At 41.7% G+C, this 12961-nt stretch overlaps 1 protein-coding gene across 1 annotated transcript in view; it reads left to right on the forward strand.

Moving 5' to 3' along the window:
• The first annotated feature begins 11606 nt into the window (after nt 1-11606).
• The window catches only part of FAM149A (family with sequence similarity 149 member A), a 72295-nt gene continuing 70940 nt past the window's right edge, over nt 11607-12961 (forward strand). The window contains exon 1 of the mRNA XM_007496032.3: nt 11607-12941. Coding sequence (XP_007496094.1) covers nt 11743-12941 — 1199 coding nt within the window. The 5' untranslated portion in view covers nt 11607-11742. The remainder of the gene's footprint in view (nt 12942-12961) is intronic.

Consider the following 12961-nt stretch of genomic DNA (forward strand, 5'->3'; position numbering starts at 1 on the left):
TCTAAATATCGTGTTCCATGCTTTGGGGTCTCTTAGTGTGTTAGCCATTAAGTCCTGTGTGATCCTTATGGGAGCCCCCTTATATCTGAAGCTCCTCTTCTTGGCTTCTTGTAGGATTTTCTCCTTTTCTTGGAAGCTCTTGAATTTGGCAATTCCATTCCTAGGGTTTTTTTGGGGGGGATTTAGTATAGAAGGTGTTCTATGAATCCTTTCTATTTCTATTTTGCCCCCTTGCTCCAGAATGTGGGGGCAATTTTCTTCAATAATCTCCTGTAGAATAACATCGAGGTTATTGTTTATCTCTGGTTTTTCTGGGAGACTGATAATTCGGAGGTTTTCTCTTCTCCCTCTGTTTTCGAGATCGGTGACCTTCTCAGTGAGATAGTTTATGTTTTCTTCTAATTCATTAATTTTTGGGGTTTGCTTTATTGATTCTTGCTGTTTTATCATCTTGCTTTCTTTGATTTGCTTGATTCTGGTCGTTAGGGACTGGTTTTGCTTTTCAACTTTGTCTGCCCTTCTATTGGATGCTTCAAGTTCTTTTTCCAATTGAGCAGTCTTATCTGTCAGGCTGCTGATCTCTTTCTCCCATTTTTCTTTCCAGTTTTCCATCTTTTGGATAAGTTCCAGTTTGAGATCTTCCAGAGATTGTTGATAGTTTCCATTTTGGGAGGCATGTTCTGATTTTTTTTGGATTTCCTCCTCATTCTCCTCTTTTCCTTGGGTACTTCCACCATAAAAGTTTTCAATAGTCACTTATTTCCCTTTCTTCCTGGAGGCTTGATTTTGGGCCATGTGAGCCATCCCTTTGGTGGTTTTATTCCCCTTTCCTTTTTGGTCTGGGGTCTGGGTTATATGGGTGGTTTTTCTGTGAATTTAGGTTGCTTCAGACTAGTTCTTCCCAGCCTCCGAGGTTTCTTAGAGAGCTGGGTCCCTGATCACAGCCACACTGCCCAGGTGTTCAGCTCCGCCCAGATAATCAGCATGTGGTCCTCCCCTGGTGTTTAGCTCTGCGGAGATGTTCAGCGCAGCCGCCCCAAGTACAGCTCCACTGACCCCTCGTAATCAGCGACGGATTCTCCAGTGAAACCGCCCTGAGACGTTTTTTCCTGGCAGTCCCCAGATCCCAAAGACCCTGGAGTGCCCCCCCCCCCCGACAGAGACGTTCCCCTCTCACTCGCTGTCCTGGTGAGCGCTCAGGTAGCTCACTCTGGTTTGGTTGGGGAGTCGGGGTGGGGGAAGGGAGGCTCAGTTCACTTTTCTGTGCAAGCTTTTCCTCCTTCTTATTATAGTGTGCAAATGTTCAAGCCCCATGTACCTTCACCTCCGTGGAGTACTGGGAGTACTGGGGTGTCCTGTTCCTCCAAAGGTGATTTTTATGCTCCTTTGATGTAGTCTATTTCGTTCGGTTCTGGGGAAAGGAAGCGTGTGGCATCTAGGTTGCAGCCATGCTTACCCGGAAGTCCCCGATGAACTTTTTTTTTTTAAATAATATTTTATTTGATCATTTCCAAGCATTATTCATTAAAGACAAAGATCATTTTCTTTTCCTTCCCCCCACCCCATAGCCGATGTGTGATTCCACTGGGTGTCACATGTGTTCTTGATTCAAACCCATTTCTATGTTGTCAATATTTGCATTAGAGTTTCGTTTAGAGTCTCTCCTCTGTCATGTCCCCTCAACCGCTGTAGTCAGGTATAGATGAACTTTTGTCTCATCTATTCAGGAACCAGGATTCCTCCTCACTTACTAGTTATCAGCTTACAGAAACCCTCCCCCTACTTTCCAGCTCCCCTTGAGGGAAAGCTTTATCTTGCTTGTATTTGTATATCTAGTCCTAAGCACATAGTAAGCAATAAACTCTCTCTCTCTCCCTCTCTCTCTCTCTCTCTCTCTCTCTCTCTCTCTCTCTCTCTCTCTCTCTCTCTCTCTCTTACTATATCTATCCCTCCTATCTGCCTATCTATCACTATCTCTATCAATCAGTCAGTCAATCAATCTGTCTTTCTAAATATGAATTTGATTATTGATTCCTGACGTATAGCTAGGAATTTTGTTAATCATAATTGTAACCTTTGTAATCAAACTTTCTCATTGTAACTAAGCTTTAAGGTTTTGAAGCTTAGAGTATGATTGTGCAGATCTAATGCCAACCCTATAATGAGCAAAAACAAGATGGCATTTGAGGAAGATAAGAAAGATGGATGATCAACTTGGTCACAAGATGTTTTCCTAGTGTTGGATCCCACTGGTACAGGGAATGGTAGATAAGAGACCTTTTGGAGAATGTTCTGAGGAGATTGATTCTATGCCCCACTCCATAACACCATGAACTCTGGAAAGTACCTGGTCTAGGAGGGTTGGTTCTTATGAAAGAATGTTGGCCTACTTGGATTTTCCAGTTACCATGATGCCTAGAGGACATTGTCCTGGTTTGGGTTATCTTGTCATCATGATTGGTCAGCTGACCAAGAGCATAATTAAGAACCAATCACAATCTTAGGTTGGGGGGATTTGTAGACTTTATGTAACCACTAAACTCTATTAAAAAGCTATTCTGTGTCAAGGATCTTTGATCACTAAGGGACCATTTACCTTTATTACCAGTAACCTTTAGCATTGCCAATAAATAGAAAAAGCTCAGACCTGTTGTGCCTTAGACTCTTATTCTCACTGATTGATTGCTACATAAACCAGCATTCTGTTCCTGCTAATGATCTATATAAATTACATCTCAATCATGCCATGGGAGGTGATAAGATCACCAAGCAAAGTAGTATAGAGAGAAAAGAAAAGGGGAACCAGAACAGAACCCTGAGGGACACATATGTAGAGAGGACACAAATTGGATAAATATTTACAAAGGAGATAGAAGAGTAATCAGATAGCTAGGAGGAAAACCAGGGGAGAGTGGTGACCTAAAAACCCAGAAAAAAAGAGAATATGAAATATCAAAGGCTATAGAGAGGTCAGAGAAGACTGAGAAAATATCACTGGATTTGTCAATTAAAGATCATTGGTAATTTTTAAGAGAGCAGTTCTGGTGGAATGATGAGGTTAGAAACTGATTATAAAGGAATAAGTAAAGGATGAGAGAAGAGAAAGTGGAGACATCTATTGTAGATGGCTTTTCAAGGAGTTTATCTACAAAGGATGGAAGAGATATAGAACAACAGTTAGCAGGGATCAGTATGAAATGAAGCTATAGAAAAGGAGAGATTGAAAAAAAGTGAAATGGGCAGCTAGGTGTCTCAGTGGACAGTATACCAGACTTGGTTTCAAATCTAGCCTCAGATACTTCCTAGCTATGTGGCCCTGGGAAAGTAATTTAACCTCAATTTAATCTCAACCTTTTCTGCCTTGGAACCTATACTTGTATCAATTCTAACAAAGAAGGTAAAGGGCTAAAAATAAAGAAAAGAACTGAGGATGTCAGAGGGGGCAATTTGTTGGAAGAGACAGGTTAGAGATGGAATCTCTTTTAGAAGTAGAGGAATTAGCCTTGGAAAGGAGTAAGATTATTTTGTCATAAGTGACAGGGTGAAGGAAGTGATAATGGAAGAAGGCACCTGAGTGATAGAAGATGAAGAAGAGGAGAAAAGAGGGAATTCAGAACAAATAGCCTTAATTGCCCCTCCCCACCCCTAGAAAATATGAGGAAAAGTTTAGAAGAGTTGCTGTAGAGAGGGAGTGGATAAAAGAGGTATATAATAGGATTGCATGGCAGCAGAGAGGGTCCAGTTGAGGTCCTATAGTTTAAATTTCTAATGGGCCCAGTCAGAACAGCTGTATCATTTTCTCCACTTTTGTTTAGCAGCACATGGGTAGAAGAAAAGGCAAAGAGTGGTGGGTGTGATCCAAGGTTAAAACCTGATGGGGCATAATCAGCAATGTGATGGTGGGAAAGCCATTGTAGATTTGAAATCAGATGAAAGGTTTGGAAGAATTTCTATTGAGAGTTGGATGAAAAGTTGATGGAAAAAAGTATAGTAGAATTGCTGATTAGCCATGAGAACATAGTTGATGTTGTACGACATAAATTTTCAGTAGACCAAATCAGAATAGTTGCTTGATTTTCTCAAATTTCATTCCAAAGCTCTTGTGTAGGAAGGAAAGTGGTGAATGGTGGCAGTGATGGAAGGCTGAGTCTTGGCAGGGCAAAACTGAGAAGACCATAAAGGGATTAGAGCCTCAAGGGAAGAGGGGAGCATAAAGTTGAATTGGTTCACCAAGGTTTCCAAATGGGGACAAGAAGAGAAAATAATTAGTGCAAAGGGGACAGCCTGGGGGATAATTGAGGGTCAGAGGACTGGAAGATACATTTATATGTGATGGCAAGATTAAGGGCATGACCATCTTTTGTGTTTCAATGGTACAAGGGAAAACAGTAGGAAAAGAAGCCTATTGAGAAGACTAAGAAATCTTATGCTCAAAACAAAAATGATATAGTTAAAATTAGAAGGAAAATTTAACTTGGGAATATCTTTGCATAAAATTTCTCTGATAAGGGTCTCATATCTAAAACATATAAAGAACCAATTTGATTTTACAAAAATAAGAGCCATTCCAGAATGGTAAAAGGATATGAACAAGTAGTTTTCAAAGGAAAAAATCTAAGCTCTCGACACATACATGAAAAATGTTCAAATCACTAATAGAGGAATGCTAATCAAAACATTACTGATACCAATTCATATTCCTAATATTGGCAAAAATGACTAAAAGGAAAAGGAAATTATAATTGTTACATGGCTTGCTTAGGAAAAAAAAATAACAGGTTTACTAATATTGGATCAGTAGTGAGGCTGAATGAATGGACGGTTGGTTACAGCACTTGCAGAAGCAGTAGCCAGACTATATTTCCTGGGATGGCTTCCCAGGATTATGGTTGAGGATGCTGGACTGGAAGCATTGACATTACCCAGGCTCTCGGGTCCAGTCTTGGACTGTCTCAATTGAAAGGAAATGGCAGTCAAAGTAATAATGACTGCCTCACTAGATTGGGACATGCTACCTACTGTTTTCAACAGGGAGTTTTTGGTACGTCAGCTAGCCTCATCTATCAAACTAGTTTCTGCTTCAAAGACAGATAATTTCTTAAAAATTTATTTTAAGGAATTTTTCCATAGTTACATGATTCATGTGTTTTTCCTCCCCTTTCCCTCCCCCATCCTGGAACCAACAAGCAATTCCACTGCTTTATACATGTATTATCACTCAATAACTATTTCCAAGGAAATAGGGCAGAGAAAATAATTTAAGACCAAGCTAGAAATAGAGAATATCACAAAATGTAAAGTGAATTATTTTGATTACATTAAATTAAAAAAGGTTTTGAACAAACAAAACCAATGCAAAACTAATCCAAATAGGGCAGAGCTATAGCTTTTTGAGTAGGAGAATTACTTACTTAGATCTGTGCTTTAGGAATATTGACTTGGCAGTTGTGTAGAAGATGGAATAGACAAGGAGAAGATGTGACAAAGAGACCAATGGTAAGTCTACTTCAGTTCAGGAGAAAGCTGATAAGGGACTAAAGAAGTGAATCTAGGAGTGGAGAGAAGGAAATGAATATGAACTATTATGCAAGTAGGTTCTATGAGATATAGAAAGTGATTGGATGTAGGGGTGAGAGAGTGAAAAAAAGTGGAGAATGACTATAAGATTTTCAAACCCAGGTGAGTAGGAGGGTAGAGGCCCCTCAAAAGAAATAGAGGCATTAGTAAGAAAAGTGGATTTGTATGTGAGGGGGAGAAGTAATGAATTCTGTTTTAGATAAGTTGTATTTCAGATGCTTTTTGTTAGGAGAGTAGTAAATTATCTATACTCCTCAAATAGGTTGAGGTAAATAATTGCTGGGAAGTACAGAGAAATTACTAATAACAAAATTTTTATTATGATGCCAATGGAGCTGAGTCTATTTTTCTCTTTTATAGTTTATGTACTTTTTATTGAACTTCAACTGCAGAAATGTGAAAAAAAATTTATTGACTAAACAGAATGTAGATTGGAAATCTTTGCAAAGCTAATCTTGCTTCCTTAAATATTATGGTAATATCTGTTTCCTAAAACACTGTGTGGTTATCCTGGGCTTCCAGTTCAGTGTTGTTTGAGACAGAAAATCTAGGTCTATAAATATATAGATATAGATATAGAAGTATACATATATTTCACACACACATAGAAATATACAGGTATATATACTTAAATATTTACATATATATGGTATCACCAAAGTCTTATTGCAATTTTAAGCTTTAATAGTTTAATATATGCATTCCATGCATGCATATAAAACTTCCTTAGGAAGCTATTCTATTGATTTATTTTATTGTTTTTTTTATTATTTAGTCAATTTAGAACATTATTCTTTGGTTACAAGAATCATATTCTTTCCTTCCCTCCCCTTACCCACCCCTCCTGTACCCGACGGACAATTTCACTGGGTATTACATGTGTCCTTGATCAGAGCTCATTTCCATATTGTTGATGTTTGTACTAGGATGTTCTTTTAGAGTCTGCATCCCCAATCATATCCCCCTCGACCCATGTAATCAAGCAGTTGTTTTTCATTGGGGTTTCCACTCCCACAATTTCCCCCCTGAATGTGGATAGTGTTCTTTCTCATAGATCCCTCCAGGTTATTCAGGATCACTACATTGCCACTAAAGGAGAAGTCCATTACATTTGATTGTACCACAGTGTTTCAGTCTCTGTGTACAATGTTCTCCTGGTTCCACTCCTTTCACTCTGCATCAGTTCCTGGAGGTCGTTCCAGTTCACATGGAATCCCTCCAGTTCATCATTCCTTTGAGCACAATAGTATTCCATCACCAACATATACCACAATTTGTTCAGCCATTCCCCAATTGAAGGGCATCTCCTCATTTTCCAAAATTTTGCCATCAATTATTATTATGTTTTAAATAAAAACTCTTACCTTCCATTTTGGAATCAATACTGTGTATTGGTTCCAAGGCTTAGAAAAGTGGTAAGGGCTAGGCAATGGGGGTAAAGTGACTTGCCCAGGGTCACCCAGCTGGGAAGTATCTAAGATCAGATTTTAACCCAGGACCTCCTGTCTCTAGGCCTGGCTCTCAATCCACTGAGGTATCCAGTTGCCCCCTACTCTATTGATTTAAAAAAGTTAGATAAGCAAAATCTTGCAAAACCATTGGACTGCTTAAACTTACAAAACTTCAACTGCAACATTGCTGAGGAACACTTAATAGGAATGTCTAAGGTTTTGGAGTAGAAAGAAACAATATAGTTCAGCTCTATCTCACTATTAAAGATCCTAACTAACTAATCAGTTAAACAAGTTGTAAATATGTTTTAGATTTCCTTACCAATGAAAGTGAAAGGCTTCAAAATTCTCAGGTGGAAAGCAAAAATGGAAGTGGAAAACTTACCCTGAAAGCTTCCTCACCAATAATAAATCTCCTGAGTAACATGGATAGGTTTCAAATTAGGTTAAACAAACAAAGAAATCAGAACAGTGGTGTGATTTTTTCTACTTACATTCATCAGGACATGTGTAGGAGTTAAGGTAGTAAATTTTCCAAGATTAATTCTTGGCAGGTAAATTAATGAGATGATTTAAACAAATGTAATATTAAATCAATTCATTATCTATATTACTCTTCAGTATAATGTTTTTTCCTTCTTTATCTCTTTTAATTAAGTATATATTTTGCTATTGCCTTCTGTGAAATCAAAATTACTATCCTTGCTTCTTTTGTGTTTAGATCAGAAATGATAAATTGTGCTTCACCTCTTTATTTTAACTAAATGTGAATCTTTATGTTTTAGATGGGTTTTTTGTATATTATTTAATTTTATTTTCTGACTTATGGGTGAATTCATTCCATTCACATTCAAAGTTATATTATTTCTCCTTTTAGACACATGCTATTCATATCTACCACCAAATCAAAATACCAATACCAGAAGAATATATTATAGAAAAACAACACTCTCATAAAAAAAGGAACAATGTATACAACGTCCATTTTGAATTTTGGAAGACTGATGATGGAACATTGTCTCTATTATAGAGAGTTGATAGACTTAAGGAGAATAAGACACATTTTTTTTTAACAGATGTTGAGGGATTTTTTTTTGCTTGACTATACTTATGTTATAACATTATTTTCTCTTTTGTGGTATAGGGATTGGAAGGAAGAGAAAATAAATTTCTATTATTTTTTTTTAAATCCTTACCTTCCAGCTGTAAAAGGGAATTCTTTGTTCTTTCTGAGTTTACACTTGTGAAAGGAAATCCTTTATTCCCTTTGTCTATTTTGAGTTGACACTACCTTAAGTACACCTACTTAGATTTTGAAGATAGGATTAACTCTCCTTTATTCAATTTTGAATTGAATCATCAAAATATTGAACACCCTACTTAGTACTTTTGAATTGAATCAAGAAAAGATTGAATACCCTACTTACTACTAGGTGAGAAGCTAGCAAAGTACTTAGAGAACTCATGTCACTTACTTAGAAAATTCTACCCTTTTAACTCAGTCCCAAACTTTTGAATCCTTTGATCCCAGTTTACAACCTCAGAAACTCAATCAGCAAGGAATCTGTGAACCCTTTTGATGAGTATTCACCCCCTCCAGAAGGTGAAAAGTTGATTCCACAGACACTGCCCCTTGGTCAATGCTAGACAATTTGAAAACTGTGAATGGCCCCTGTGAAGAGGAGCAGGGATAAGAAATCACCATAAAAACCATAAAAAGCTCAATCCTTTGGCTTGAGTTAGTCTTGTGAAGATAGTCTCTTGACTGGAGAGAGTCTTCAAGGGAGCTTAGCTGGAGACTGGGGCTTGGATCATGGGCTTGGAGCTTGGCTTCAACTTGGATTCTGACCCCTGGACTACTTAGTGGGGTGAATGAAAGGCTAACTCCTTTCCAAATTTCTGGAGAAACTAGTTTCCACTACCAGCCTTCCTGGTTGAGAGCTAATTAATCTCTGCCTGGATTAAGATAGGATAGATAACTTTTCTATCCCCTTTACATTTCTCTACTTTATTCTTTCCTCTCTGTTTTGTAAATAAATTTCTGACTTAAGATAAAATAAATATTGGCAACCACATAATTTCATACAATTATTGTCCAGCCATTATTTTTCACCTTTACACATCTTAGAATCAATTCTGTGTATTGGTTCCAAGGTAGAAGAGTGGTAAGGGCTAGGCAATGGAAGTCAAGTGACTTCCCCAGGGTCACACAACTGGGAAGTGTCTGAGGTCAGATTTGAACCCAGGACTTCCTGTCTGTAGGCCTGGCTCCCAATCCACTGAGCTACTCAGCTGCCCCATCTATTATTTTTTAATAGAAAAGTAAGGCAAATTCCAAATATGTAAAATGTTATATGCACTCTCAGATGAAGTATTGTTAGAATTTTATTTAACTATTTTGTTTTGTTATAAAAGATCTCTCATGAAATGGAGTAATCTGTAAATATTTAAAATGTAAAGACAAAATATATGCATACGATTTTTTGAAAATAATTTCCATTAGGCAGTTGGTGATGTAGTAATGGAACTCAAGAGAGAGAGATTATGGCTGAATATATTGTAATGTCCTCAGAGAAGAGGAGAAACTAGCCTAAATTTCTTTTCCTTATAGTCAGCACCTTTCACAATTAGGTACTACCCTTTCTTTCAAATCTAGTCTCATTAAATCTCTTCCACGAGCTCAGTGTTCTAGTCAAGAAACTACTTTGTCCCTTCCTTAAATCCTCCCTACAATTTTTCATCTCTAGGCCTTTGCTTATGTTGTTCCTGATGCCTATGCTATTTGCCTATTAATCAGTCAAATGTTTAGTAAGTGCTTACTGTGTGCCAGTGTGTATGGGGTGTTCAGGGAGGGGTAGTATCTCTGGTATGGAGGGCTTGTCATGCCCTTCTAGGGCAGCTCTCCAGCCTCAGACCCCCACCTGACACCCAGCTCTCACTTGTGGCTCCTAGTAGCTGTTAGCATGCAGCAGCGGCCACACCCTGGGCAATGGCTTCGACAGGTTGGCTAAACCTTGTGAGGGTAGCCATCGGGTCATCGACCCCTGGTGAACCAGGGCTTTGCTCACCCAGCATGTGAAGACTGCTTTGGCTGAACAGACAGAAGAAACCAATAAGAAGGTTCAACGGCTGAGATGGCAACACAGCAAAGCACTGTGGAGTGCTTAGGGCATGTTGGAGCAGAAAAGACAACAAGGCCATCCAATGCAGCTGAGGAAGTCTCCAGGTGTAACGACTTTTTGTGCCACTGGACCCAGGCTTCCAATGCCGGGAGAGTGGGACTGTCTCTGTGCATCGACTTTTCCACTTAAATCTCCTTCACGCACAAGTGTATAGATGAAAAAGCACAAAGACAATCGTCATCCTCAGTTACCGAGAGACTACTACTACTGTGTGCCAGGCAAATGATTGCTCCCTTACCTCTCAGCTCTCCTCTGCTTTGGATCTGAAATAACATCTTGCTTTGTACCTCTTAACTGGAGTGACAAATAATCTGGATAACAAAAACAACTGTAGAAAGCAGAAAGGTTGCTCTGTAGTTAGTGGCCCTTGAGCTGGGCCATGAATTGAAGTAGGGTTTCTAAGAGGTGGATATAGAGGTCCAAAGAATATGACTGCTTGATGGGGGTGGGAGGACAACCAAAGGAATTGATCTGATAAATGGAATATAATATGGTAGGCAGCACAAGTAAGGCAGGCTGAATGGAGCCCCCAAGTGAGAGGAATGATGTGTAATTGCAAAGGACCTCTCTGTTGCTGTTTGGAATCCACTCTGCCTCCTAAAGGCTCAATTCTTTCTTTCCCCATCATCTAAGTTAAACTTCAGTCTTTTCAGACTGGGAGTCAAGAAAGAAGAGAGACTAGAAGAGCCCTTTTGTCAGGAAACTTCCAGGGTAACCCAAACTATTCAAACTCTGCTCTCCTCTCACAATCCGCCCTGTGGCAACTCCGGGCTTCACCTCACCCTCACCCACCCAGTCCGACCCCTGTCTAGTGTAGGGGTAGGACACCGGGGACAACAATTCATATTTCTTTAAGATACACCAATCCAGTTGGGAAACCTCTGCATCCCCAGCGGACTTCATGTCTGGTGCCCAATTAGCGGTGACTTCAGTTTTTGTTTAGCTTAGCAACCGCCTTCTCTTTCCCTCTGCTGGGTGTCACCTGTGGAGGCCCACAAAGGGAGCGGACTAACAGTGGCGGTGACGACGACGACTGCAAGTGCCAGTCCCTTTGGACACATTCTCACAGCAGCCAGGACTTCCTGCCGCTCAGGCTACGGGCTTGTACCCCACGGGGAAGCCAGAAGCTTTGCTGCAGGAGAGCGGGAGAGACGCAGCTAAGTGCTCTCTACTACAGAGCGCCAAAGAAGGAGGAAATCGGATTGACTGACTGGTGCCGCAGCCCTGACACATCCCTATTTTTCCCAGTTCTTGGAGATAGGGGACCTGGGGAGAAGATCAGGGAACTGGAGTTGGAGCTGTTTTGCAGAGATATGAGGAATTGATGTATACAGGGTGCACCTTTGGTTAGGAGCGGGAGGAGCAAGACGCACCCAGCGTCAGTAATCCACGCAGCTTCTCTGATGCTGTCTCTGGGCCCTCAGCATCCCTCTCCATGGGGTGGCAGATGGAGCTCCGCTGCCAAGGATAGGCTCTTTGCACCGTCATCAAACTCTGGGCTTCTTCAGGACACGGCCTCTCAATTCTGAGATATGAAGGTCGCAGTGTTGGACCTGGGGTCCCTCTTTGCCAAAATCTTCAAAGCCTCTGTGCAGCCACCCGCAGTCGCCTCGCCCGCAGCTACTGCCTCCTCTAGCAGCTCCTCGGCTGTGGCTGCAACTGGTCCGATGGGCTCTAGCTTGGGCAGTGCAAGCAGCACCACCAGTACCGGCCTTGGGGCCGCTCAGACTGTCACTCTCTTCCCCACGGTGGCCCCTAGATCCCCAGCCACTCCTAGGATACCCTCTGAATCGCTTCCTTCCTCGACCACCCTTCACCCTCTCCTTACCGCCTCCTATCCTAGAGTTTCCGCGGTAAGAAAAATAGCAGAAACAGCGGGATCCCCATTGTACTTGCCCAGTAGCCCCAGAGCAGCGAAACTCCAACCCCTTCCCCAGTCCCTATCTTTGCCCTTACCCCTGCCTCATCCCTTGTCCCAATCTCAGCCTCTGCTTTCATCCCAGTCCCACTCCCAGACTCAGCTTCAATCCCTCTCACAGCCCTCTTCCCAACCTCATCTTCAGTTCTTATCTCACCACCAGCCCCAGCAGCAGTCCCTTCCCCAACTTCCACCTGAACCTCATCTTCAACCACTGCCCCAGCTCCAGTCTCAGCCCTTCTCCGAACCTCAACCTCAACTCCTGACCCAGCCCCTTCCTTTTTCCCAACCCCAGGCTCAGCTCCAACTCCTTCCCCTTCCTCAGACTCAGCTCCAGCCTCTTGCCCAGCCCCCCTCCGAGGCTCAGCTACAAGTCCTAACCCATCCTCAGCCTCAGCTCCAGCCCCTGACCCAGCCCCAACAGCAGTTTCTCCCCCAGCCCTTGCCTCTTCCCCTTCTCTACTCTCCAGTGCAGGCCCTTTCCCGGGGAGGCAGTAGTGGTGGTGGCAGCTGCAGAAACAGGAGTGGGACTAACTCCCCTGCTCTTCCTCTTCCCCTGGCCCTATGGCGGCCTCCCCCCGGCCCCGGTGGGGTCGGAGTGGTCTTGCAACCCATTACTGGCACGGGAAGTAGCAGCAGCGGCTTAGTGGCAAGCCCGGCTAGCTCTCCGCACCATCCTGGCCCCGGAGAGCGAGAGCCAGGTGCTTGGATAGGACCGGGCCCGGGCTCTAAGACTCTCTTCTTCACTCTCCCTGACATCGGTGAGGAGTGGGGGACGGACATTGAATCAGAGGAAGATGGTAGCAGTGAAACGTGAGTTACTTAACCTTTAC

The sequence above is a fragment of the Monodelphis domestica genome, chromosome 6 (genome assembly GCF_027887165.1).
Source record: "Monodelphis domestica isolate mMonDom1 chromosome 6, mMonDom1.pri, whole genome shotgun sequence".
Classification (NCBI taxonomy): domain Eukaryota; kingdom Metazoa; phylum Chordata; class Mammalia; order Didelphimorphia; family Didelphidae; genus Monodelphis; species Monodelphis domestica.